The sequence below is a fragment of the Stegostoma tigrinum genome, chromosome 11, assembly GCF_030684315.1.
Source record: "Stegostoma tigrinum isolate sSteTig4 chromosome 11, sSteTig4.hap1, whole genome shotgun sequence".
Classification (NCBI taxonomy): Eukaryota; Metazoa; Chordata; class Chondrichthyes; order Orectolobiformes; family Stegostomatidae; genus Stegostoma; species Stegostoma tigrinum.
Genome location: NC_081364.1, coordinates 16,959,872 through 16,985,949, shown reverse-complemented (window position 1 = coordinate 16,985,949; position 26,078 = coordinate 16,959,872). Strand labels below are relative to the sequence as shown.

The window sequence follows — 26,078 nt, the reverse complement described above, 5'->3', positions numbered from 1 at the left end:
TTGTCAAACATGACTTGCCCTTCATGAATGTACGCTGATACTGGTGAATTAAGCTTTGTTTTTCCAAGTGTTCAGTTATCTGCTCAGTTGTTTCCTCCTCATGATTGACTCCAACAACTTCCTCACCACAGAGGTCAAACTAACTGGTCTGTAGTTTGCCACGTTTTGCCCATCTCCTTTTCTGAGTAAGGGTGCCATGTTAGCTTGTTTGCAATCCACCATTCCAGGATCCATAGGAAATACGATAATCGATGCATCCACTATCTTTGCTGCCAACTTCTTTAATACCCTAGGGTGCAGGTCATCAGACCCTGGGAACTTATCTGCCTTTAATGCCATTAGTTTACTTAATACCTTCTCTCTAGTTACAGTAACTTCGTCAAGTTCCTCTGCAGTAACTGCAGTTTTCAGAAAGAAAACGTTATCTTCCACTGAGGCAAGTATCCCACCACAAAGTTAGCATTTATTTATATGTGGACAGTCCTTGACACTGATCCAGCTCTCAGAGTCAACAGAATCTCTGACATCTGTTTATATCTGTCAGCCAGAGTTCCCTGATTGGACCAGATCAACATCTCCAATCAGGGTACTCATATTCTATGAGGTCCACCTGGCGAACCTCACTAAAATCATTACACCCCTCCCCCTTTGAGTGCAAGGACATGGATTGGTCCATATGAATGTGCATCTCAGATTTCAAGGTGTCTCCAATGCTTGATGGGGAGGAGAACCCATGGGTTCCAGAACAATTAGAAAGGCAATCAAAGTGCTGGCCTGTTTTGTTCCCACACCATTTGCATGTTTGCAGCTTTCATATGGTCCACGTGCTTGTTCAGGGCTGTTGCATCTACCCAAGCTTTAAGTGTCACTGGATCTGACCTTGTGTTGGCCATGCCTTTTATCCATGCAGGTCCATTCCCATGGCTCCTACACCAAACTTAGTCCCTAGAAGTAAACTGTCTCCCTTGCTTAGCGAAGTCTTGCGTTCAGCATTGGTGCTCCTGATGATCTTGCACCCTTCCCCACAGGTCTGGGAAGATCATATTTAACCTGGTGTGGAGTTATCTCCCATTAGCAACTTTGCTGGAACGATGCCTGCAGTTGCATGAGGGATCATCCTATAACCAAATAGGAACTGGGACAGTTTAGTATCCAGTAAAGCTGTAGGGTGTTTCCTTAAGCCCTCCTCCAAAGTCAGGACTGTTCTTTCTGCCAGCCCACTAGATGACATTAAGCTGTTTTTATTTGACAAATACCATGTGACTTTAGGAAATATTCAAATTCCCTGCTGGTAAATGATAAGACCGTTATCTGTGACCAATGCTGTTGGGAGTCCGTGTAGAAGGTGCATGCAAGATTTTCCTAGGTTTTACCCAGCCATTCCTGTGAATGTTGTGGAGTTGCTGATGGCAATTTTTGTCCTTATTGGCACTGCGCCACTAAAGCAGCTATGGCTGCATCCAATTCTGGCCACCAGACATAACAGTTCACCAATATCTTCATTTTGAAAACTCCAAGATGACCTTGGTGGAGTTCAGCCAGGATCTGGCAGCAACCTTTCCTCAGGGAAAATCAGTCTTGCTCCCCATAATAATATTCTGTCCTCTAGTGATCTGATCTTTCTGGGTCCAAAATTGCTTCAATTCTGGTTGTGATGGCTATTGGGCTTTCTTCTCCATTGGGTCCCCAGAGAGTAATACAACCCTGATACCATATGGGGAGCCATTGCATGTCAATATCAAATTTCACTTGGGATCATACTATGCCAAGACCTTACAGAATGGTCATTGTTTCTTCATTTCTCTCACATCTATATTTATCTACGTGAACACTTCCAAGCCTGATCCTTTTCCAAGAGTTGATGCAAAGGTGCCGGGATATAAGCCAGCTCATGTATGAACATCTGCCAATGTGGTATACTGCGTCCATTGTACCCGGTGTGGCTTCCTCGACACTGGGGAAACCAAGCGGAGGCTTGGGGACTGCTTTGCCGAACACCTCCGCTCGGTTCGCAGTAAACAACTGCACCTCCCAGTCGCAAACCATTTCCACTACCCCTCCCATTCTTTAGATGACATGTCCATCATGGGCCTCCTGCAGTGCCACAATGATACCACCCGAAGTTGCAGGAACAGCAACTCATATTCCGCTTGGGAACCCTGCAGCCCAATAGTATCAATGTGGACTTCACCAGCTTCAAAATCTCCCCTTCCCCCACCGCATCCCAAAACCAGCCCAGTTTGTCCCCTCCCTGCACTGCACCACACAACCAGCCCAGCTCTTCCCCTCCACCCACTGCATCCCAAAACCAGTCCAACCTGTCTCTGCTTCCCTAACCTGTTCTTCCTCTCACCCATCGCTTCCTCCCACCCCAAGCCGCACCTCCATCTCCTACCTACTAACCTCATCCCACCTCCTTGACCTGTCCGTCTTCCCTGGACTGACCTATCCCCTCCCTACCTCCCCACCTATACTCTCCTCTCCACCTATCTTCTTTTCTCTCCATCTTCGGTCCACCACCCCCTCTCTCCCTATTTATTCCAGAACCCTCACCCCATCCCCCTCTCTGATGAAGGGTCTAGGCCCGAAACGTCAGCTTTCGTGCTCCTGAGATGCTGCTGGGCCTGCTGTGTTCATCCAGCCTCACATTTTATTATCTTGGATTCTGCAGCATCTGCAGTTCCCATTATCACTCATGTATGAACTTTCCAGAATAATTCACCAGGCCCAAGCAAAGACCTAAGATCCAGTACAGACATGTGAGCTGGAGCACCTTTAATTGGCCTCACTTAATCTCTTAACAGGCCTTACCCGGTCTTGTTAACTCTGTAGCCCAACTAGGTCACTTTGTATGCCTGGAACATACATTTTCCTTTCTAAGGTGTATGGCCACTTGGGTGAAATATCCAAAGACTATGTCCAAGTTCTCTAAGTGCTCCTTATTAGTCTTTCCCATTATTAGCACATCATCTAGATAAATGGTAATTTGGAGTAGGCATTGTAAAATGTTTTCTATCATCTGTGGTAATATTGTACAGGCTGATCATAACCCAATGATGGTCTCATATATTGGTACAAGTCCTTATGGCTACTTCTGGGATCCTCAACTAAATTGCAAGTACGCATGGTTCTTTTTTACTGCAGTACAGTGGTTTTACTGTCACTTTCACTAATATCAGTGTTTTTGTTTCCAGATCATGCAAGTAGTTAAATTCTGAAAATTCCATGATGTGAATTGAACTCACTCTCTGGATTATTTATCCAGGCCTCCAAATCAAGAATTCAGTAATTTAACATCACATGGCTGCACTTATCAAATTTAAAAACACCATTTACCAACAAGTATTCAACACATGAAGAGACTCATATGTTTACGTCTCCGTCTTTCTAAACTGATTTTTCTGGATTTTCATGTAAATACCAAGGGAACGTACTTTTAAAAAGAAACTAGAGCAAAGCAACTATCTCCTCTTTACATTTTAAAAAAAACTGCCTGCAAATAATTGTTTATTCACAAAGTCCTAGATAGTCTCTGAAGCTTTTTTTGTTTATTCCATTCCATAGCTTCAGGTTTTTTTCATTTGGCTTAAATCTCTTCTCCTTCACAAAGCCACCTGCTAAAGGAAAATGAAGAATCGCTTTCAACAGCTTTTGAAACTGTCAGTAATTTTGTGAATATTTCACTCTCACCACAAAATGTATAGCCATCACTAAGTCTGACTGGATGATAAGCTGGTGGTTTAATGCTCATGAATTGCAGCTTGCTGTTGCATTTGGCATTATACACCATATTGTATTGTCAAGAAAGTGAAGCCTATCCTGACCTCTCAGCATATCTGATTTTTGCAAATAAGGGCAGGATTTGAAAAGAAAAAGCTTTAGCTGCATCACTTTATGAACTAGCAATGTTAAAAATTCAGACCCTCAGGAATTTTGCATAAATCCAACTGTTGTAAATTTCAGCTGACATAATGAGCTGCCCAAGCCAGCCAGATACTGCTAAGGAGGCAGACAGAAATGACATAAGATTATGTAGGATATACAGCTCAGAAATAAACAATTCATTTAACCATTCACTTGAGCCTACTCCTATCTTTCTCCATCTATATTAACAGTGTAAGTCTCTATTCTCTTTTCCTTCACTTGCTTGTCTAGCTTGCCTGCAAATGCATCTGCACTAATTACTTTAACTATGCACTGTTGTAGCAAGTCTCATATTTCCACCACTGTTTGGACAAAGACATTTCTTCAGAATTTTTGATTGGATGCCTTGGTGATTATCCCATATTGATGTTATTTAATTATGAATAGAGTATCCCTTATTGTCACTCGTACAAAAATAATGAAATATAGGAGTACAGTGAAAACCTTTTACAATGGCTGCCTTTTAATGGCGCCAGCTTAGGGACAAGTACCTAGGTACAGATCTTACAAAGTAAAAAAAGATAGTGATCTTACACAAAGAGGATTAGAGGAAAGCATAAGCATTATTTACAGAGGTAGTTACAACATAGTGAAGAGATTTAAATTATAGTCCAGTAACAGCAGCTCAGCATGTGGTGCCAGGCCCAAGTCCAGCAATTATCCCGCATTGCTCCTGCCTCCAGTCTACTCCTTACCGGCAATCAGCAGCACTCAGGTAAGTTGTGTCATACCAGGATTCGTACCTCAGCCCCTCCATTGCTCTGGGACTTGGCTGCCTTGTCACTCCTGAGACTCGACCCGTCCGTTGCCGCCTCAGGCTGCTTGCTCCCGCACACATCGTCGGCTGCTACCACTCGTGCTGTGGGCTCATGCTTGCTGTCTGCGCAATAGTCCAGGGCTGCTTCCCCACATGCTGTTGCTCTGGGGCTCACAGCCCCTGCGCTGCTGCAGGGCTCACTGCTTGCAGTGTTCTGGGGTACGAGGGCTCGCTGCTGCCGACTCTCGTGCTGAGGGGAGAGAAGAAGAAGAAAATAAATAAAAAGAGGAAAAAGAACAGGTGAAGCAGAGGAGCTCTGACAGGTGCATCCTACCCTGCAACCATCTTTCTCATAAGTGAAAACATCCTCTCCCAAATTTAAAGGTATCTATTTAACACCGCTTCAGGCTTCTTTCAAAACAAACCTCACCTGCTAATCCTTCTTGCTATGTATTTCCAGTACCCTCCTTGTAAATCCACTCTGCATTCTTTTTAGTGCCTCGTTTTTATGATTAGAACTATATACCATGTTCTAAGTGTGGTCTACCTAAGGATCAATATAGGAGGACAAGAACTTCTCTAATTTTATCACTTTAAAAATAAATCTGGACATTTGGTTAAGTATTTCGTTAACTTTTAGCTTTTGCTGGCATTTGCAGAGGAGAAACAAAAGTCCTTGAATGGGAGAGCAGTAAGAGAAGGAGCAAAGGGGTAGAGGAGAAGTTGTTAGAATGTGGGTGCATTGCACCACATTTCTTCTGCACTGAGGATTGATTGTCTGTCCAGCAGAACTTAACTTTTTTTTGGCTCTGGTCTACAAGAGGCTTTTCATGCAATTAACTTTCATTGCTCATTGCTACTGAATAATAGAACACGAGTCCAGACAGCGTTTTAGAAATGAGCAGGGGGAGTCTAGCTTCAGAAAACAGATATTTCAGAAGAACTGAAGATAAATAGTTTCACTCTCAAGTTTATTGTTTTTCGCTCCTGCATCCGGCTCTGTTCTTGCACATCTCCAACATCTTCCAATTCTTTTCAAAGATCACCAGTGTTCAAATTTAATTTGTTGTCTTCTCTCAACAAATGTAGTTTGATTTGATGTGTTTTCAGCTTGTTTTTGAGATGTTTCAGTACAGTGTTTTTACCAAGGGAGATCTTAAGAGTGGGGCATGATTTCATACTTTTTAAAGGCAGAAGTTGCATTGGAAATTTTCAATTTTTATTATTCATTCATGGGATGTGGACACTGCTGGCAGGGCCAGGATTTATCGTTCAACCCTAGTTGTCATTGAGTAGGTGGTGGTAAGAAGCCTTCTTGGATGCAGTCCGTGTGCTGTACGTAGATGTACAATACCAGGATTTTGTCCCAGTGACACTGAAGGAACAACAATTTATTTCCAAATCAGAACTGAGAGTGGCTTGGAGAGGATCTTGCAGGTGGTGATGTCCCCATGGATCTGCAGCCCTTGTCCTGCTCGATAGTACTGAGCATTCATGGTGGATGTTTGTGGGTCTCCAAATGCCCCGCGGAATTATACTTGAGATTTCTGTATGTCCCTTTTTTATGATGGCTGATTATCGCTAGGACATATCCAAGGTTGTCAAATGGTTCTATTTTCAAAGTGCATCTGCTGGGATGTCAGCCTTCAAGTCTTTTGCTCACGCTGTTAATACTGATATCATAGGATGAGAGAATCACAGAATCTCTACAGCAGGGAAGCAGGCCTTTTCACCCATCGAGTCCACGCCGACCTTCTCACCCAGATCCATTCCACCCCCCACCTTATTGCTGTAACACTGCATTTCCCATGGCTAATCCACCTAGCCTGCACATCCCCGGACACTACAGGCAATTTAGCATGGCCAATCCACCTAACCTGCACAGTTTTGGACTGTAGGAGGAAACTGGAGAACCCGGAGGAAACCTATGCAGACACAGGGACAACGTGCAAACTCTACAGAGACAGTCGCCTGAGAGTGAAATCGAACCCAGGTTCCCGACGCTGCAAGGCAGCAGTGCCAAGCACTAAGCCACCAGGTCACCAACCTGAATTTTATCGAAAGACAAGCACAATGACTTTATGAACCTTTCTCTGCCATTAGCACTTAAAAGTGTTAACACCAAATGACATAAGAACATAAGAACTAGGAGCAGGAGTAGGCCGTTCAGCCCTTTGAGCCCAATGCACCATTCAATAAGATCATGGCTGATCTTATCGTGGACTCAGGTCCACTTACCCGTGTTCTCACTGTAACACTTAATTCCTTTATTGTTCAAAAAAAAATCTACCTTAGCTTTAAAAAATGTATACTGAAGTAGTGTCAAGGAATTCCATTGATTAACAACCCTCTGGTTGAAGAAGTTTCTTCTCAATTCAGTCCTAAATCTGCTCCCTCTAATCTTGAGGCTATGGCCTCTTGTCCTAGCTTCACCTGTCAGTGGGAACATCCTCTCTACTTCTATCTTGTCTATTCCCTTCATAATTTTATACGTTTCTGTAAGATTCCCCCCTCAATCTTCTGAATTCCAATGAATATAATCCAAATCTACTCAGTATCTCCTCATAAGCCAACCCCCTCAACTCCGGAATCAACCTAGTGAACCTCCTCTGCACCCCCTCCAGACCCAACACAAACAACTTGTTAATAATAATATTTGGCCGAGATTACTTCCTTTTGCATTGAACAGTATTAATTTTACATCTATAGGTGCAATGTTGCAAGAGAACAGCAGAGTAGGTCACTCCAGCCGGAGCACGTCTGCTCCACTCATTCTTCTTTTCTTCCTTCTCTTCTCTTTCTCTTCTTCATAGTGTTTTCTCTCCTCTTCTTTCCTTCGCTTCAATTCCCAGCCTTTGACAATGACTCCCAGCCTCTGAGGACCTCCAGAGAGAAGTGATGATTCCCAGCCTTCTGGCCTGGCACAGCAGTCTCCCATACTGGCCTCCCGGCATGGTGCAGCAGTGTTCCCACATGCCATCTCCTGATTTGGCATGGCAAACTCCCACCTTCCCACAGCAGCCTCCTGGCATGGTGTGGTGACTTCCTGGACTGGCAGGGTATGTCACCAGCAGAGTGTAGAGCTTGGGCCCTGGGAAGACTGGAAGCTAAATGCCAGTGTGGTCTGCTGTACTGAACTCTTTTCTATAATCGTGGACATTTTATTTCTGTAACAAATCTTGTAACAAAAGAAGCTGTACCTAGGTATTTTGTATCAAAGTCTATTCTAGTCTATCTACTGGCTTACATTCTATTTTCAGAGAGCAGTTAATATAAATTTGTTTCAGATCATACTTGTACTATCTGTTCAGTTACATTCAGCTGTATATAACTTTTAAATGTTGTCCTTGACTAGCTATGCAAGGACCTTTCGGTTTATACGCACTTACCTCTCTTCTGTTACATGGGCATTCACAGCACAATACTGCAGATATCCCAAAAAGCAAATCTGTTTTAAAAGTCATTTTGAATGAGATTGAATTGAGATCATGAGACGGACATTAAAACCATTAGACTGACGACAATCCATAAGAGTTGACAAGGCTGCATCTGGCCATATATGATATCTCGCTGGTTAGAGCAGGAATCAAGAATGTTACAACTTAACAGGATCTGTGAGGAATAATTTCCTGGGCAGTACCATGGAAGTCCTTGTATCTTAGAGTAGCCATTAGATAATTCTGGATTCTGGGTTGTTACATTCAATGATAAATGGTAAGTTATGTGTAATTGATACTAGATTCAGGCTTTAGATACACAAAAGGCTAGAAAAGACTTGTTTCAAAATATATATGCGTATTACAGTTACAAAACATTTAGCATATAAGAAATAAATTTAAAATACAAAAATAAACCCCGTAAACAAGACTCTATGATGTTAGTAATACCAGCTGAGATGTTAAGATGTTCAGAATTGGGATGCCTTGTATACACTGAGTCTATTTGGTCGTGCTGCAAAAAGCACTCTTGTAATCTTTGCTTTACAGCATAAACATTAAAAGCTCCCCGAGTGCCTTTGTGGCTTCAGACTTCCACTCAATGTTAACTCTGCTTTCTTCTCACAGATGCTACCAGACTTAAAGAGTTTCACTGAAAATTTCAGTTTTTCTTCAGATTTCCAGCCCCATGTCTTTGTTTTACCTGAATTTCAACTGTTGCTCAGTGAGCATTTCATTTCATGTATATTTAGAATTAATTAGCCAAAGTGTTCATAGGAAATCAACAATTTATCAGCTTAAGAGAGGAACGGCTTGAAGCTAATGAAAAATTAATCAGCTTATAGTGAAATGCATGGGAGAAAGTGAAAAATTAGCTGTTTATAGCAAAAGGGTTTGAAGAAAAAGAAAAATTTGCTGTTTTCGTGAAAGGCTTTGAAGAAAAAGAAAAAAGTTCTTTATCGCAAAAGGGTTTGAAGAAAAAGTAAAATTAGTTGCTTCTTGTGTAAGGGCTTGAAGAAAATGCACAATTGGGCAGTTTATAGTGGCTGAGTTTTAAGACAACAAACAATTTATAATGACAGAGTTTGAAGAAAGTGAATAATCAAGCTGTTTATAACGAAGGCAAAAGACTGCGGATGGCGGGCGTTGAAAATCGGTATAAAACTGGAAAGTGCTGGGAAGTTTTCTAATATCTGTAGAAAGTAAAACAGAATAGCGTGACAGACCATTAACACCCTGTTTCCCTTACACCATGGAGCAGCATCCCTGTGGGCATTTGGCATCACGTGAGGCGGTGAAAGGTCAGGCTGGTGACGTGAAGCGGGGTCAGCGCTGTCTCCCATGACGATGGCTGTCAGAGGCTTGGAGCTGGTCGGTCTGAGAGCCGCTGCTTGTTCCCAGTGAAGAGGCTCTCGGGGCAGGCCGGCCAAGTAGCCGCACCGCCCCTGCCGCTCTCTACCCGGCAGGTCGGCCTCCCCGCCCTCCCCCCGGAAAGTGGCGGCCGGTTCGAGCCGGAGCGGAGAAGAGAGCCGCAGGGAAGGGCAGGCTGAGCAGGGAGGACGAGCCTGGGCCATGGGCTGCAAGCCCGGCGGTGCCTTCCACGGAGAGGCCGGCGGAGGCTTTGCGGACCGGGGAGTGCAGTGAAGGCGGCGAGATGTGGCAGCCAGCCAGCCGGACTGCGTCCGGGTCCGGGTCCGGGTCCGGGCTCGGGCTAGGCGGGAGGAGTGAGGAGATCGGGGAATTGATCGAACATTTTTCCAAGCACCAATATCGGGCCAAGGAGGCCAACCCCAAGGTAAACCCGAAGGAGGGTAACCCATGAAAATAACCGCGGAATATTCTGTCGAGTAATAAACTAATAATCCAAAACTGGTATAGAAGCGTTCAATAATCTGAACCCAAAGTGACAATCGAATAATCCAAATGCCAGGTAAGTGTCAAATAACCCCAATACTTACTTGACCAGGGCACGGAATGACCGGTCAGAGGATCCACGCTGCCACTGACCAAGTCAAATGATATAAACCGAAAAAAACGGCGGATGCCGTAAATCAGGAGCAAAAACAAAGTTGCTGGAAAAACTCAGTAGATCTGGCAGCATCTGTGAAGGGGGTGGAGGGAATGGAAAGTGTTTACTTTTCGGATCCGGTGACCCCTCCTCAGAACTCTGTCTCGAGGCAAAGTCAGGCCAAGAGTAATAAATAATGGCCCACACGTTGCCCTGAGTGGCATGGACTGGATTTCCTCGCATCTCAACTCTCGCTTGCAATTCGTATTGCCGATTGCTGGAAATCACAGTGGATGGCATTGTAATGTCAGTGTGGCATCTGGGACCTCGTGAACTTTGTCTCAATTATCTATTGCCTTAACAAATTGATTCGGGGATGGAAAAGGAAATACTGGGAAAGAGTTGAAGCTTCAAGGAAAGAAAGACGCAGGATTGAGAGAGATTTTAAAAAAAATCCTCTTAGATCTACCTGTCAAGTTCAAAATATGATATTTTTGAAAAAAAGTGTGGTGTTTGCCTACCCGTAATAGTGTCCCCTTGCGTCAAAGTGACACTTCATTTCAGTACTGAGGGCATGCTGTACTGTCAGAGGTGCTGTTTTTCAGATGATTGATTAAACAGAGATCAACCAACCAAACCTGCCAGCCTCTTGAATGTAAGAAATTCTGGGCACTACGCACAAAACAGAAGAATTATTGTGAATAATTATCACATCACTGTAGTGGAATTGTGATTGATAATGTGCATGCTTGTTGACTGGTTGCATTTTGCCATACTATAACAGTACTTTCAAAAATACTTAATTGGCTGTGACGTGCTTTGGAACATCCCAGAGTCCTAAGAAATCATATATAAATCCATATTCTTACTTTGCAATCAGGGATAATGGGAACTGCAGATGCTGGAGAATCCAAGACAACAGAGTGTGTAGCTGGATGAACACAGCAGACCAAGCAGCTGATGCTTCGGGCCTAGACCCTTCCTTCATCAGAGAGGGGGATGGGAAGAAGGTTCTGAAATAAATAGGGAGGGGGGAGGCAGAGAGACCACGCTCTCCATGACTCCCTTGTCCGCTCCACACTCCCCCTCCAACCCCACCACTCCTGGCACGTTCCCCTGCAACCGCAGGAAGTTCTATACTCGCTCCTCCCCCCCCCCCCCCCCCATACACCACCTTCCTCACCCTCATCCCAGGCCCCAAGATGACTTTCCATATTAAGCAGATGTTCACCTGCACATCTGCCAATGTAGTATACTATATCCACTGTACCTGATGTGGCTACCTCTACATTGGGGAAACCAAGCAGAGGCTTGGGGACCGCTTTGCAGAACACCTCTGCTCGGTTCGCAATAAACAACTGCACCTCCCAGTCGCGAACCATTTCCACTCCCCCTCCCATTCTTTAGATGACATGTCCAGCATGGGCCTCCTGCAGTGCCACAATGATGCCACCCGAAGGTTGCAGGAACAGCAACTCATATTCCACTTTGGAACCCTGCAGCCCACTGGTATCAATGTGGACTTCACAAGCTTCAAAATCTCCCCCTCCCCCACTGCATCCCAAAACCAGCCCAGCTCGTCCCCGCCTCCCTAACCTGTTCTTCCTCTCACCTATCCCCTCTTCCCACCTCAAGCCGCACCTCCATTTCCCACCTATCAACCTCATCCCGCCTCCTTGACCTGTCCGTCCTCCCCGGACTGACCTATCCCCTCCCCACCTATACTCTCCTCTCCACCTATCTTCTCCTCTATCCATCTTTGGTCCGCCTCCCCCTTTCTCCCTATTTATTTCAGATCCCTATCCCCTTTCCCCCCCTCTCTGAAGGGTCCAGGCCCAAAACATCAGATTTTGTGCTCTTGAGATGCTGCTTGGCCTGCTGTGTTCATCCAGCTACACACTTTGTATTCTTACTTTGCACTTTATTTGGTTTTCTGTTACGGTGCTATTCTCATCAAGGTGATGTTATATTGTAAGTTGATACCCTGTGTTCTATTGTGAGTTCCTCAATACTTTAAATGAAAAAGGATTTTTAATAATGTGAAATATTCATGAGAACTAACGGTTAAATATATTTGTTAAAACCAGATTTTGAGTAATTTTAAGCACTGATTTATAATTTGTCGGCTTTATGGTATGTGGTTTTAGACTGAGATATTTTACATCTCAAAATAGAAGGTGAGCAACTTTTGATTTAGTCACTGAGCATAGAACAGTTTATCTAAGCGACTTTCATTTCCACTTTTGTAAATAACTTTTTTAATGAAAATATAATGTTAATATTAATCTTTAGCAATTGTTTCACTTCCATCTTTTGTGAAATAACTTGTTTTTATACATTCCTGTTTTTTTTCCCCTATAATTATCTTATGGAACAAAGATGGTTCAATGTAGAATCTTCTTGCTTTACCGGTTTCCACTTTCTGATTAATTCATGTTGTTTTCCTGCAACTCTGCTTTCATTTAAATCTCTTGTGTCAAGATATGCCGCTTAATCCAGCCCTCTGACTAGTTGGGGGTGCAACACAAAGCTGATATGCCAAAGGTGGGGAAGCGTGTTTATAAGAATGTAGAACTGCAAGTCTGTCAAGCTTGCATCCTTAGCGTACTTCTCCACAGAGACCTTGAGGCTTGCCAATTCCATCAGCAAACACTTGTTGCCAAGCCAATGCCATCCGAGTTATCTTGACCACATTCATTGAATGGATGACCTCCATATACCCAAAGATTTTCTGTGCAGTGAATTGACCACTGGGCCATTGCCACCTAGAAATATTTACCCTTGCTACAAGGTTACCTGCAAGTGAAATATAAAGATGGCAGCTATTGAACCTTTTGTGTGGGAGACAGTTTCTGAAGTTGGACTGATTGGAAGGACATTGGAGGTGGTGAGCAGAAACGATGAGCTCAGCTGGCTGAGAAGATGGTACAGCGAAAAGAGGCCAGTGAATTATGTGCTTTAGCTGCAGAGGATGACAGTAGGCTTAATGAGGCTGAGTCAGAAAGAGGCTTCTGAACGAGACAATGCAATACTTAGCAGAGTGAACCACTAAAGCAAAACCATCTTCTAATGAGAAGGAAGGCTGCCAGCTACATACTCCCCTTTTTGTACTGTACTTTCTGCTTGACACTGGGTATGTAAAGAAGTAAGTGAGTAACTGGTAAGTGGTGGTCTTTCTATTAGCAAACAAGCCTAGCAAATACTTAAAACAAATAAAAAAAAACCTTCACTTTTCTGCAACATTATTTTTTCTAGAAAGACATTAGTTATTGCTATAATTTGTGTAGATTCCTTTTTTGCTGACTACAGTTTATAGGACTGAAAGAAATGAGTATTTTATTTTTAGTAAATACACCTGTTAATGTAAAGACATGCAAATAAAATAATTTTAATAGTTTAATTGGGGGGTACTGTCTCTTAAATATTTTCATCCATATCTGACATGACTGCTATCAGGAGCTGATTAAAGTGGTGGGAATTGAGCTTGCAAATTTTATTCTGTGGTATTGTACAATAGTGCTACACATACCACTCCAATATGTCCTTTCATTTGCATTTAAAAATTTCATTCCTGTGTTTTATCTATTTTCAACGTGGCTAGCACTTATTGGCAATTTGCTGTGTACTTTGCCAATATCTAATGACAATGTTGATCATCTAGGAAGTTCAATAGTGATGTATTTGCCAATTTGGCCAGTCTTGATTCAGAATCATACAGCAGGCAAGAGCTATATCTTACGAATGTAATGCAGTGCATTGGGAGCTTTGTTTGTGTTGTGGCACTGAGCCATGAATACATCTTTAATTGTGCTTGGAATTTTGTCTGTCTTTGTGATGTGAATTGTTGGTAAGAAGTGCTAACTTCTCTCTTTGACATGCCGCACCAGATTTTGCATTTTCTTGCTGGTTCATTATCTATTAGCTAACCAGAAAACTGCATAAAATCTAAGTGGTAATGAGTTCATCCACTTCACCAACACCTCCCACCCCAACCTTAAATTCACCTGGACTATCTCTAACACCTCCCTCATCTTCCTGGACACCTCTGCCTCCATCTTGGGCAACCACCTAGAAACCAATAGCCATTTCAAGGCCACCGACTCCCGCAGCTACCTAGAATACTACACCTCCCAACCACCTTCCTGCAAAAATGCGATCCCGATTCCCAGTTCCTTCGCTTCCACTGCATCTCCCAAGTTGAGGCATTCCACTCCCGTACATTTCAGATGTCCTCGTTTTTCAAGGACTGCAAACTCGCTCCTGCAGTGGCAGAGAACACCCTCGACCGTGTCTCCTGCATTTTCTGCAACTCATCCCTCACATCCTGGGCCCGCAGTAACAACCGAAAGACAATCCCTCTCGTCATCTCATACCACCCCACCAACTTCCGGATCCAACACACCATCCTCCGACACTTTCACCATCTGCAATCCGACCCCACCACCAAAGCCATCTTTCCCTCCCCACCCTTGTCAGCTTTCCAGAGGGACCACTCTCTCCGTGACTTCTTGTCCGCTCCACACTCCCCTCCACCTCCATCACACCTGGCACTTTTCCCTGTAACCATGGGAAGTACTACACCTGCCCCCACACCACCTCCCTCATCCCCATCCTAGGCCCCAAGAAGACTTTCCAGATCAAACAGAGGTTCACTTGCACATCTGCTAATGTGGCATACTGTATCCGCTGCACCCATTATGGCCTCCTCTACATTGGGGAAACCAAGCCGAGGCTTGGGGACCGCTTTGCAGAACACCTCCGCTCGGTTTGCAATAAACTGCTGCACCTCCCAGTTGTGAACCATTTCAACTCCCCCCTACCCCCTCCCATTCCTTAGGTGACATGTCCATCCTGGGCCTCCTGAAGTACCACAATAATGCCACCTGTAAGTTGCAGGAACAGCAACTCATTCTGCTTGGGAACCCTGCAGCCCAATGGTATCAATGTGCATTTCATAAGCTTCAAAATCTCCCCTCCTGCTACTGCAACCCGAAACCAGCCCAGCTTGTCTCTGCCTCCCTAACCTGTTCTTCTTCTCCCCTATCCCTTCCTCCCACCCCAAGCCGCACCTCCATTTCCTACCTACTAACCTCATCCTGCCCCCTTGACCTGTCCGTCCTCCCTGGACAGACCTATCTCCTCCCTACCTCCCCACCTACACTCACCTTTACTGGCTCCATCCCTGCCTCTTTAACTTGTCTGTCTCCTCTCCACCTATCTTCTTCTCTATCCATTTTCCCTTCTGTCCTTATTTATTTCAGAACCCCCTTCCCTATTTCTGATGAAGGGTCCCGACCTGAAATATCAGCTTTCCTGCTCCTGAGATGCTGCTTGGCTTGCTGCATTCATCCAGCTCCACACTTTGTTATCTCGAATTCTCCAGCATCTGCAGTTCCTATTGTCTCTGATACAATGGAAAGAGTTTTAACTGTTTTCAAAACAAAGGCAATCGATTTGCATTTGTGCAATTTTAAGATTTTTAATAAGAATTTTGAACAGTTTTCTTATTTACATTTGCACAGGATTTTGCCAATGCAGGTTGTGAATAGGAAGTTTATAATTTCAACTGAAATGAGATTGTACTGGATGATAAATCACAATTTGCTTTCAGCTCCCTCTCCATCACAGGGTTTTGCTCTGAATTTAAAACAGGAGCTGCACCTGCTTTGTGCAGATTTTAGTTTCTATCTGTGAATGCACTGTTTTGATCAGAACTAAACAAACATGTTAAGCTTTTTGAGAAGTATGTTTTAAAGTGTAATTCACATTCACCCATTAAGAAGTACACATTCAAAAATAACTGAACCATGTCACAACTTTATACTTTTATTTGGTTCTCTAGATGTTGGTGTGGCCAGTATTTGCCGTTTTCTCTTGATTACCCTTTGAGAAAGTGCCTCACTACCACATTCTTCAACCCATGTAGTTCATAGCTGCAACCAGAGTATTGTTTGGAATGGAGTTGTAGGTTTTTGGCCCAGCATCAATGAAAGAATGTAGGTGGTTGGAAATATCATATGATTGCAATCCTATCCTCAGACTATATCCAACGATAATACTTTCCAGCAGGCATAACAGGCAGGAGTAGGCACCTGAATAGCTTTCCTTCTGGCAGAACTGTGCTGACACCAACTTTACTTGTTTCCAGGTACTTTATTGAGCTGTGTAGCTCACTACTTTAACCAGCTCAGCAATTGGGGACTGTACTTGGCTATGTAATCTTTCGAAGGATAAATTGCACAAGTCGCATGCTTATCTCCAGAACATCCACATATATGTGTAAAAGGGTAATCTTGGATGGATCATAATCTTAAACACAACTCAGTCTGAAATGTTCAATCCCCTTTTACTGACTCAGTACATAATGTAGTCTAACACTTGCAGTACTGTGGAAGTATAGTGCAGTCTGAGTTGCTGTACTGCTAAACAGAGGATCAATTCCCCTCAATAGTGAAAGATTCATTTCTACAGTTTACAGAAGAGTGGGGTAATTTTTGTCCCTCTAAGATTTATCCTTCAACAACTGAAAGTTTACGTAGTCATGTATCACGTTGCTATTTGTGGAATCGTGTTGCGCTTTAACGATTCCTGTTACAGTTTTTCATATGTTGGAAGGTATTTGCCTGACTGTGAAGTGTCTTCAGATATCCTGAGCCCATGAAAGATGTCCTACAAATGTTAGTTTTTTAAAACTCAGCCTCTACATCTCGTGAATTAAATGTATGAACTTCAATCATGGCGTGATATTTCAGTTAATTAAAGTCTGGGGTTTTGAATTTAAAATCTGCATGGGGATGTGACTGAATACTTAAATTGATTGGAAGGAATATGGGAACACTGATACCTCTATAAAAAGAAAGATTTGTTTTATTGAACATGAGGAAACTTCTTAATTATATGAAAGACGGATCATGCTTGAGGTCAGTTAGAAGAACCTTTTAAAAATGATGTCCTTCGGACATTATGTTCAAGATGGTTTAAGATCAAGGTGGAAGAGTTTTCACCAGTAAGGAAGTTGGAGATCTTACTGAACAGTAGAGCAAGCTAAAGGGTCTGAATGTCTTATCCCTATTCATTAATTTGTCTTCTGTGTCTATATGCAGTGGACTTATCTCCAGGTTAATACCTTTTCACTGTGGTAATTTGGACTGTCTATTTGGTTGCAGGTGGAAAAGATTGAGAATCGTTGCCTTGAACTGTTCAGGAGGGACTATGTTTTCAGTCTGATTCAGAATCCAAATGGAGAGCTTTGTGGACATTATCCTCGCCAAATCATCTTTATGGAATATGCAAGTACAGACGGTGACAAGGACAGGTAATGGGATTTAATTAAATAGGTAATGTATTTAGCACCATGTGAATATAATTTGATTATTCATGTCTTCATCATGTTTTCCTAGAGATTGTGCATATCATGTTGATTGGGGGTGTGGGTTGTCTGGCAGAAAGGATTGAATACAGAAAATTTCATTCATTTGATGCTAGCTGTGAAGCTTTAATTACTAATAACATGCTAACTACTTGAAGAGGTTTTTTCATTGAGATTTATTTAGTGACGTTGTCTGCAGTTGGCTTATTGAATATCCAGGTAGATTTTATCCTTTTCTTATCTTCAGGTTCCTTGTGTCGCATGCCCCTTTCCCTCGCTGAGTGGATGGGCAAACAGTCTCATCTTAAATCTCAGCTAGTGCAGCTCTGTGACAACAACAGAAAGCCTCCTGCACCGCCAGCAAGTCAGGTGTGTCATCTGTGGATTAAAAAGGTCAAAGTGATGATTCAGACTTAACCCTTCATCAGAACTAGAAGTGACTGTAGATGAACAGCTTGTGTAAAGTAACAGAATAAAGGTAGTATGGTGGGGAAACTTGCCTGCTTTTTTTTATTAGAAAATTACATTTTCGCATTGCTGGAAAACAGTTTCATCTACTGAGGTTGGAAATCTCTAAAGAGTCATTTGTGACATATTCCATTGAAACAGCAATTGCTCCTTTAGCATTACCTTCCAAATTCACAACTTCTACTTGCTAGAACAAGGGCAACAGACAGATGGGAACTCTAACAAAACACCCTCTGAGTGACACACTATCCTGACTTGGAGCAATGTCGTCATTGCTTCACAGTCGCTGGATTGGAATACTGAAACTCCCTTCAGCACAGCACTGTGAGCATATGTACACCACAAGGACAGCAATGGCTCAAGAAGGCATCTTTGCTTCAAAGGCAGTTAGGGGTGGGTAGTAAATGCTGTTTTTATCAGTAACTTGTCCAGCACAAGAACTGATAGAAAAGTATTTTCAAAATTGTTTGAGGTGGCTTAGCTATCTCTTCATAGCTGGAAGTATGCTGCAGAGCGCTATGCAAAAATGAATTAACTTTAAGAACTTAAAGTGCAGAAAAATATTGCCTATGCAGAAAGTCTAAGATAAAATATGAAATGCTGGGAATTCTCAACAAGTTGGATAGTATCTGTGGAGAGAAATAGAGTAAACGATTCAGGTTGGTGAAAGGTAATTGACCCTAATTTGTTTCTATTCACAGAAGTTACCTGACCTGCTGCATATTTATGGTATTTTTTATTTCAGATTTCCAACATCTGTATTGGTTCACTTTTGTATGAGTATTTAAATCACTGCTGAGAATACCCGCCATGAGGTTCTGTTTCTCCTGTCAGGAAATTTCCACATGTCTCTCTTCTACTTTGCTCACATGAAGAATTAAATTTACCTTCCTTCCTGTTGAGAGTTCTCTTTTGTGAGGAGACAAGTATCATTTTTTCTCCACAGTGGTGACAATGTTAAAGGAATCTTGCTGGGAGATATCGCTGAGCTATTTTGTGAATTGGGATCTGTAATAATGCATGTTATGGTAAACATCACATCAATTCAACTGCTTCTGCTGTACTCTTGGACTTCTAACTTCACAGTCTGTTCACATCATGCCATTGCCTGTCTCCCTGTTCAGACAAAACTAATAAAGGCAAATAGAGAAGATAAACAAATAGTGACTCAAATTATTTAAAAAATCGTCCAAACTGTGGCGTTCATTTTTAAGGATGAACATTTGTCTTAACTTTAAGTCTTTTTCTAAGTTAGATCTTAAAAGGGATCCTTTAGCTATTTTTAACATCTGACGTCAGCTGCTGGCTATTCTTTTTTGAAGCAGATATTCGTAACTGGTGTGAGCTTTATTGGAGCCATTAACAGTACTGTTTTGGCAGCAACAGTGAAATCACCTTGTGCATTCACACTTATTCCGTCTGGTGACATTTTGTAAACCTTGGAATATTAAGGCTCAAGATGTAATTTGGAAGGATAACTTAACTTAATTATTATGGTGTCTCTCCTGCTAAAGCACTTAAACAGGAATGTGGTGCGATTCAAATCATCATTGTGCATCCATGCCATACTGGAACAAGTGCTGGTGCACTGTTTGCATTCTCTCCCATTGCTGTCCTGTTTTCTACTCCTGTCATTCAAAAAACACAAAGTAATTTTGACTAGTGAATATGGGCATTAGGAGTAAGTACTGTGCAACTCTAAGAGGTCATTCTCTTAAGAATTTAAAAACTCACTATCTTTACCAATTAGCTGGTTTTGAATTTCAGCAGATAGTAAGAGGAGTCAGGCAGCAGGAATGGCTGATAATTATACTATGATCTATAGACCCTAACCTTTTTACCACCACCACCATAAACCCGAAGAAAGGTGAGAAGGAGCACAATTAGCCAGGGTAGAGAAAGAACATCTGGCAATATTTTGAGATCCCCCTCCAATCAGAAAGAAAGATGCTGAGGGTGAAAGTGGGAGTGGTGGGCCTAAATGTTTCCATTATCTCAAAATAGAACACTTTTTTTTTCTTGTTTGGAACGCTGGAAAATACAAAGGAAGCCCAAAGAACTTACTGGGGTTTGTAAGGGTGAGTCTGAAAAAAGGAATTCAAATGGAAAATACTGTTCAAATGGCAAACAACTAAACAGTGTGCATTCAAACTGTGACTTAATGCCTGGAAAAGTGGTGGTGGGAGTCGTTCAGAAATTAAGCGTGGATGGAGCTGACATGCTCGTCGGTTCTGGAAAGAAAGTCTGCGAGATTATAGAACTAGTAGCATTCCAGGTATTTTTCCATTGTGTGTGGTGACCAGAACAACAATAAAATAAGGAGATGAAGAAGCATCAGGTAGATATTAAAGTAGCCAAAATGTTATCTAAGGATGTGAGGAAGTGTTTAGACTATCTTCTTTAATTAAAACTCACAAAGCAAACCTAGAGTAAAGCAAGTTAATGCAATCATCTCCCACTGAAGCTGACCCTGAAGGAAGTCCAAAAGCAGTCTTGTGTTAAGAACAGAGCTCTGAAGAATGAGTGGAGAGATCTTCACTAATCTGCAGACAAGGAACGGACAATTGTTCATTGGATAGTGGTACCACTCAGATTTGGTAAGGTGGTGCTGTGAGTAACAAATGAAATTCTTATGCCAGAACGTGTTGGAATATGAAAAAACGCAAACATCCATAAAGGGGCATTTTATCTGGCCAAGGCTTCATAAGGTTGTAGTGCTGATCTGTAGAACATATGAGCTAGATGGTGGGAAAACGTCAATGTGTAATCAAACCCGCATCTATATTAATATACACACTCTATTGAATGGTTGTTCAAAAACTATTAGAATGTATAGAGCCATTGCTGAAAATGAAAGTAGCGAACACCAATGTATCCTTATGGATATGTCAGTCTGATTCCAAGAACCTATTCCTTTTAAGGATGATTTACGGCTTAAGGTTGTGATGGAAAATTAACTTCTTTTTTGCTTGTTATGGACTAAGTTAAAATGCAATCTGACCAAGTTTCCAATTTTGTCTAAGATTTTTCAGGCTGGAATACGTTATTTGGATGTGAAACAATTAAAGTCCACTGTTCACCATCCACAACCATGGTGCTTTGGAGAGATGTCATCAGATTCTCAAAACAATGATTATGGTTATTGTCATAAATACTGGAAGGGAGACAAAGGATTGAATTTTTTTGATTTTTATTATTTTGCTGAAGATTCCCCATATGAGTTTACTGTGTTTATTACATTTAAATTGGTCTATGGTCGTGAGATGCAAAGTCCAGTAAAATTGAAGTAAAAATGGATTAAATGTTGAATTAAATTACCATGCTTCTAGAGACACTCACGGTATCATTTAAAACTTTGCAGATAATCCAGCTGCAACTAGAACATTTTGAATATGAGATTGTGAGCTATACAAGTTAGTTAGGAATGTTAGTAAAGTGGCACTGCACTTCTCTCATGAGGAGGAAATCGGATTGAAGGCAATACCCTCCTCTACATCCCAAGGGAGCCTTCAGCTGTGACATCTTCTTTTGGAGGCTATTTAGTATTTGCTGAGGTGACTGCTTGTCCCGGGCTGTCTGGTATATCAGTTCCTCTTCCATTTCCCTGTGCCTAAATTTGAATCGAATCAACAGGGATGATGTCTCTGACTGTGACTGAATCCATTGATTATGCTTCCAATGAACTTGTGTGAGAAGTCCACATTCCCATCGCACCCAAACAATGTTTGACATTCTCTGTACAAGTGGAACATGGAGTGCATCTATATGATCCTTTGACATAGGGACCTTGTACCAATGAAAGTAGCACAAGTCATGTCACATTGCAACAGGATAAGATTGAAAGTGCTGTTTGACTACTGAAATCTTCCTCTCAGCCTTGCATCGCTTGACAGGTATCAATGCTTGTGACATCATATTGGCAAATACTTATAGTTCAAGGTGAGAGGGAAGAGCTTCCTTGTCCATGTGCAAAACTGTGAGCTCTTGCATTATTTTTGTGCTTTGTCACTTGCAGGTGCCACTTTTTATGGTTACCTGTGATTGCCTCTGCTTCACAGATGTAAGTATTGTCAGTCTGCTGTGACATGATCAAGATTGCTTGTGACCAGGATTTGCACTTTTATTATCCATGTGAGATAAATGCCTTGAACAATGTTATGATTACAGGTGATTTCAACTTTACTGTGCAAGTGTCTGAGTAATGCAGTTGTTACTTGATGGGCTTCATGTTGCTTGCAAATAGTGTGCTTAGACAGAGGGGGGAAAAAACTCCATCCACCTTGACTTTGATCTTTGCCATTTTCCATTTGCAGTGTGCATTTATGTGCAAAAGTATGGAAGGCAGTTCAACTCGTGTTAGGCATTGAGAGTCTCAGGCTCAGTCTGGTCATTCCCCCCCCCCACCCCCCCATATGTTTAATTCTCCCCCTGCGTAATTATTGTCCCCTTTGCATCCCAACATGATGCCTCTAAACCCGAGAGCAGCACAGTAGTTAGCACTGCTGCCTCTCAGCAACCCAGGTTGGATTCCACACTTGGGTGACTGTATGTGTGGAGTTTGCACGTTCTTCCTGTGCTCGTGGGTTTCCTCTGGGTGCTCCAGTTTCCTCCCACAGTCCAAAGATGTGCATGCTATGGACGTGTGCATGTCCATGCTACGGGCCATGTTAAATTGCCCGTAGTTTTCAGGGATGTATAGATTAGATGGGTTATCGAGGATGGGTCTGGGTGGGATGCTTTGAGGGTCGGCATGGACTTGTGGGCTGAAGGGCCTGTTTTCACACTGTAGGGATTCTGTGATTTGTGAACTAACGTCCTCTGTGCAGTGTGTACTGCACGCTGCACTGACTGACTGCAACTCCCGTGAGTGTTTGCATTAGATCTGTCAGACTGGCTGTGGCCCATTTCCCTGGACTATATTGATTTGTACTCCCTAACCTGATTGCTCATAGCCCTTGATCAAATGTGTCGAAACTTGAGCACTGTCAGCAAGTCCTGCCCTTGACTGACTGTACCGAGACCCCCCCCCCCCTAACTAATGATAATGGCCCTTAACGTGACTCATGACTGTGTTCTTGTTCTATGTGACATGACCACTTGATTGATACTCTTGCGGTACTAGTGTTTCCACAAAGACTGCTGGCACATGGTTCATGTGTGCAATTGACATTGCATGCACAGTAAAGCTATGTCTGCCCCCGAACTGATAACTACTGACAATCAGGCTAAGGTCCTGGCTTTGTGTCGGTCCTAAACAGCTAGCTGTGCCGAGGGGGAATGGCGCAAAAAGGCAATGTGAGGATACTGTGAGCACTTTAGAAGGTGCATAGTGAATGAGTCTAAAGAGCATATGACCAGCCCTGAGATTCACCCTGGTCCCATTTTAGGAGATGGGTACTTGACTCCTATGCAGAAAGTGCCCTAACAGCACCATTGCAAATAAAGGTGCTAGTGTGATCCAAACTACAGCTTGAAGTTCAGTAGTATATTGTAAGTGAATGTTGGGAATTGTCCTTGTCTTATTTAAACCCAGGGGGTGGTGGGATGAGAAACTTTATAAATGAGGCAAGTTTGTGCCATACCAATGAAATACTAAAACATGCAAACAGGCCCCTCACCACTCACTCTCAAGTCTTGTCTCACCAATCCACCTGCAATTGAAAATGGGACATGTTTTTCTGTCAACATTATGAAGCTCCTTGCTGGCCATCTTGTGATTTTTCTTTTCCGAATTTCTTGCCAATGCCTGTAGATGGATAGAAAGATTCCATCCACAGATATCAGAAAACAATATTTTCAGTGATTTATGTTTGCTTATTTTGGTGATACAATTGAGTGAGATTTAAATTAAGAGAAAATAATCTGCTTACTGCGTTCTCAGCATTTTGCTTCAACTTATCTGGATCCAAACTTTGACCCTAGTTGGGAATGTTTATAAGTGTAGACCAGTAGTGAGCTTAGTCAGGATGACTGTAAAATCAAACTCTCATACTTGTCACTCACAGGCACTCAACTCACTGAAACTTGTTCTTGAGGCTCACTGCCAATTAAATAACAATTAGGCATGCTGTTGGAGTATACAGGGCATGACAATCAGTAACATCTTCCAATGGGTGACTCTTCTCCAACAGGATACTACACAAGTAATTATACCATTTTTCTCATTTTCCATCAATTGTAGTATTTGTCCAATAATTAGTGCTTGATTTCAGGTCCTTCTCATTTGACAAGCTAATAATCCATTCCAACCCATGCAAGAATTCAATTCTTGTAATTTATTTAAAGTTATCAATAGTTATGTTGACAACAGTAATTTTAAACTTTGCAATTTCTTTGTGAAACTTTGCCTTTCTTTAAAAACTATTGGTGTTTCCATCAAATGACAAACTATATTGTTCTCTTCAGTGGTGTTTTTTCCAGTTTTCAGGACACAGGCATTTAATCCATAGTAATGGGAAGGAAAATTGATTCACTGGTTGTAGGGTGGGCTTGATGGAAGAATATTGTCTCGATGGTGGAGTATGACAAGTTTCAGTAAGGAAAATATTACACTGTATTTTATTTGTAGCTAGTTTGAAATCCTGCTTCTCTTGACTGACATTTCATTCCAGGAATCTTCACAGCCAAACAAACTTTAACATCCTTGTAGATCATGTTTACATTCACTTTACCGGTATTGAATTTCCAACCATTTTATAAAATGTGCCACAGTTGCATGTTTTATCAATAATCACCACAGATTTGGTCAAATCACAGTCAGGCCTCAGCTGGACACAGTAGTGTATTCAAAAACAGAATCAATCTCTTGCATTGTATTCTGCCTTAATGTAGCATAGGTTGCTGAACAAATAGTTATTTAGAATTCAGTATAATCATATTTTAGAAATCTGTTGCTCTCTCAATTCAAAAAAAATTCTGATCAAAGTAGCTGAGTTTTTTTTAAACTGTTTTCACTTTCTATCTTAACTAGAAAATGGAAGTCACACAAATAGTGAGAAGTGGTCTATAGTAACTCACATGTTTGTTTCGTTACTCATTGATCAGAATGGGGGTTGCTCCCATTCTACTTTGTTGCATTATTCCTTTTCGAGATATAGTGCTACTTTGATTGCATTACAGTGAATCTCCTTGAAGTAGTGTTTAAAGCAATGTTCCAGGCTTGCTTAAAACATCAGTAGAAAAATATTTTCTCTGGTTTAAAACTCAACTTCTTAGCTGCCACTTGTGCTAGTGCACACCTGCTTCTGCCCTTATGCGCCACAAGTTCTTCTCATGCATCAAAAAAGTTTGCTGTGGATAGCACTATTATCTACAAACTTAATTGTCGGATTCACTTCTTATTACAACTCTTGTGCTCAAATGCTTGTGCTATGTAATTGCTTATAAAAGGTGCCGAAGAGTTTATGAAAGTTGGTAGATATATTCTACGGGTGGTGATTGGCAAATATTTTAAAAGCAGCTGCAGAAGTGAAACAGTCCTAATGGCACGATCTGATACTATCTGTATGTGGAGAGTCTTTTTATTTTTTTTGTAGTAACATATTATTAGCAGTGAAAAAGGGAAGGAAACATTTGTAGTTGATGATGGAAAGTCTGTTCATCTATTCTCATTCAAATAGAATCTGGTAAAGAAGTGAATGCGTTTATTAATCTTCTTGGATACAGGCTATTAAGGCCAGTTTAATAATTAATTTCTAGCAAGCAACCAGGCTTATTTTAACTTGTTATATAGTGCATTGTGCATGTTTCTGGAACCCATTTGGTTCAAATGTATTCTCTATAACTTAGTGGAAGAATATTAATATTGTAGAATACTTTTTTCCACTTGATGCTGCTTAAAATTTAAAAAAAAATCCAGCTATTACAGCTTATAATGTAACAAATATTTAGATGAGACTTAAACTTTCAGGTCTAGTGGTCTCTGAGACAGTTATGTTTTTAGAAGGAACTTAGTGCCAGCTAATAGTCAACAGTTTTCTTCCATCAGGAATAAAAAAGTGTGTGTGTGTGTGTGTGTGTCGCACCCTCAATGTAAAGGATTGTTTATATCTGTATGATTTGATGTCCAAAATTCTAGCACCATTTTTGTCGGAAGTTAAAGCTATCAACTCTTGC

At 41.8% G+C, this 26,078-nt stretch overlaps 2 protein-coding genes across 6 annotated transcripts in view; one reads left to right on the top strand and one right to left on the bottom strand.

Annotated features, from left to right (window-relative positions):
* Nucleotides 1-9,706, bottom strand: part of LOC125460537 (uncharacterized) — a 33,601-nt gene extending 23,895 nt beyond the window's left edge. The window contains exons 1-2 of the mRNA XM_048548087.1: nt 9,345-9,706; nt 4,668-4,931 (exon numbers count right to left, since the gene is read on the bottom strand). Of these exons, the coding sequence (XP_048404044.1) occupies nt 4,668-4,931; nt 9,345-9,692 (612 nt within the window). The 5' untranslated portion in view covers nt 9,693-9,706. The remainder of the gene's footprint in view (nt 1-4,667; nt 4,932-9,344) is intronic.
* mtmr14 (myotubularin related protein 14) overlaps nt 9,425-26,078 on the top strand; it is a 73,522-nt gene continuing 56,868 nt past the window's right edge. For all 5 annotated transcript variants that reach the window (XM_048548081.2, XM_048548083.2, XM_048548080.2 and 2 more), the window contains exons 1-2: nt 9,425-9,913; nt 17,293-17,441. In XM_048548081.2, the coding sequence (XP_048404038.1) occupies nt 9,773-9,913; nt 17,293-17,441 (290 nt within the window). In that variant the 5' untranslated portion in view covers nt 9,425-9,772. The remainder of the gene's footprint in view (nt 9,914-17,292; nt 17,442-26,078) is intronic.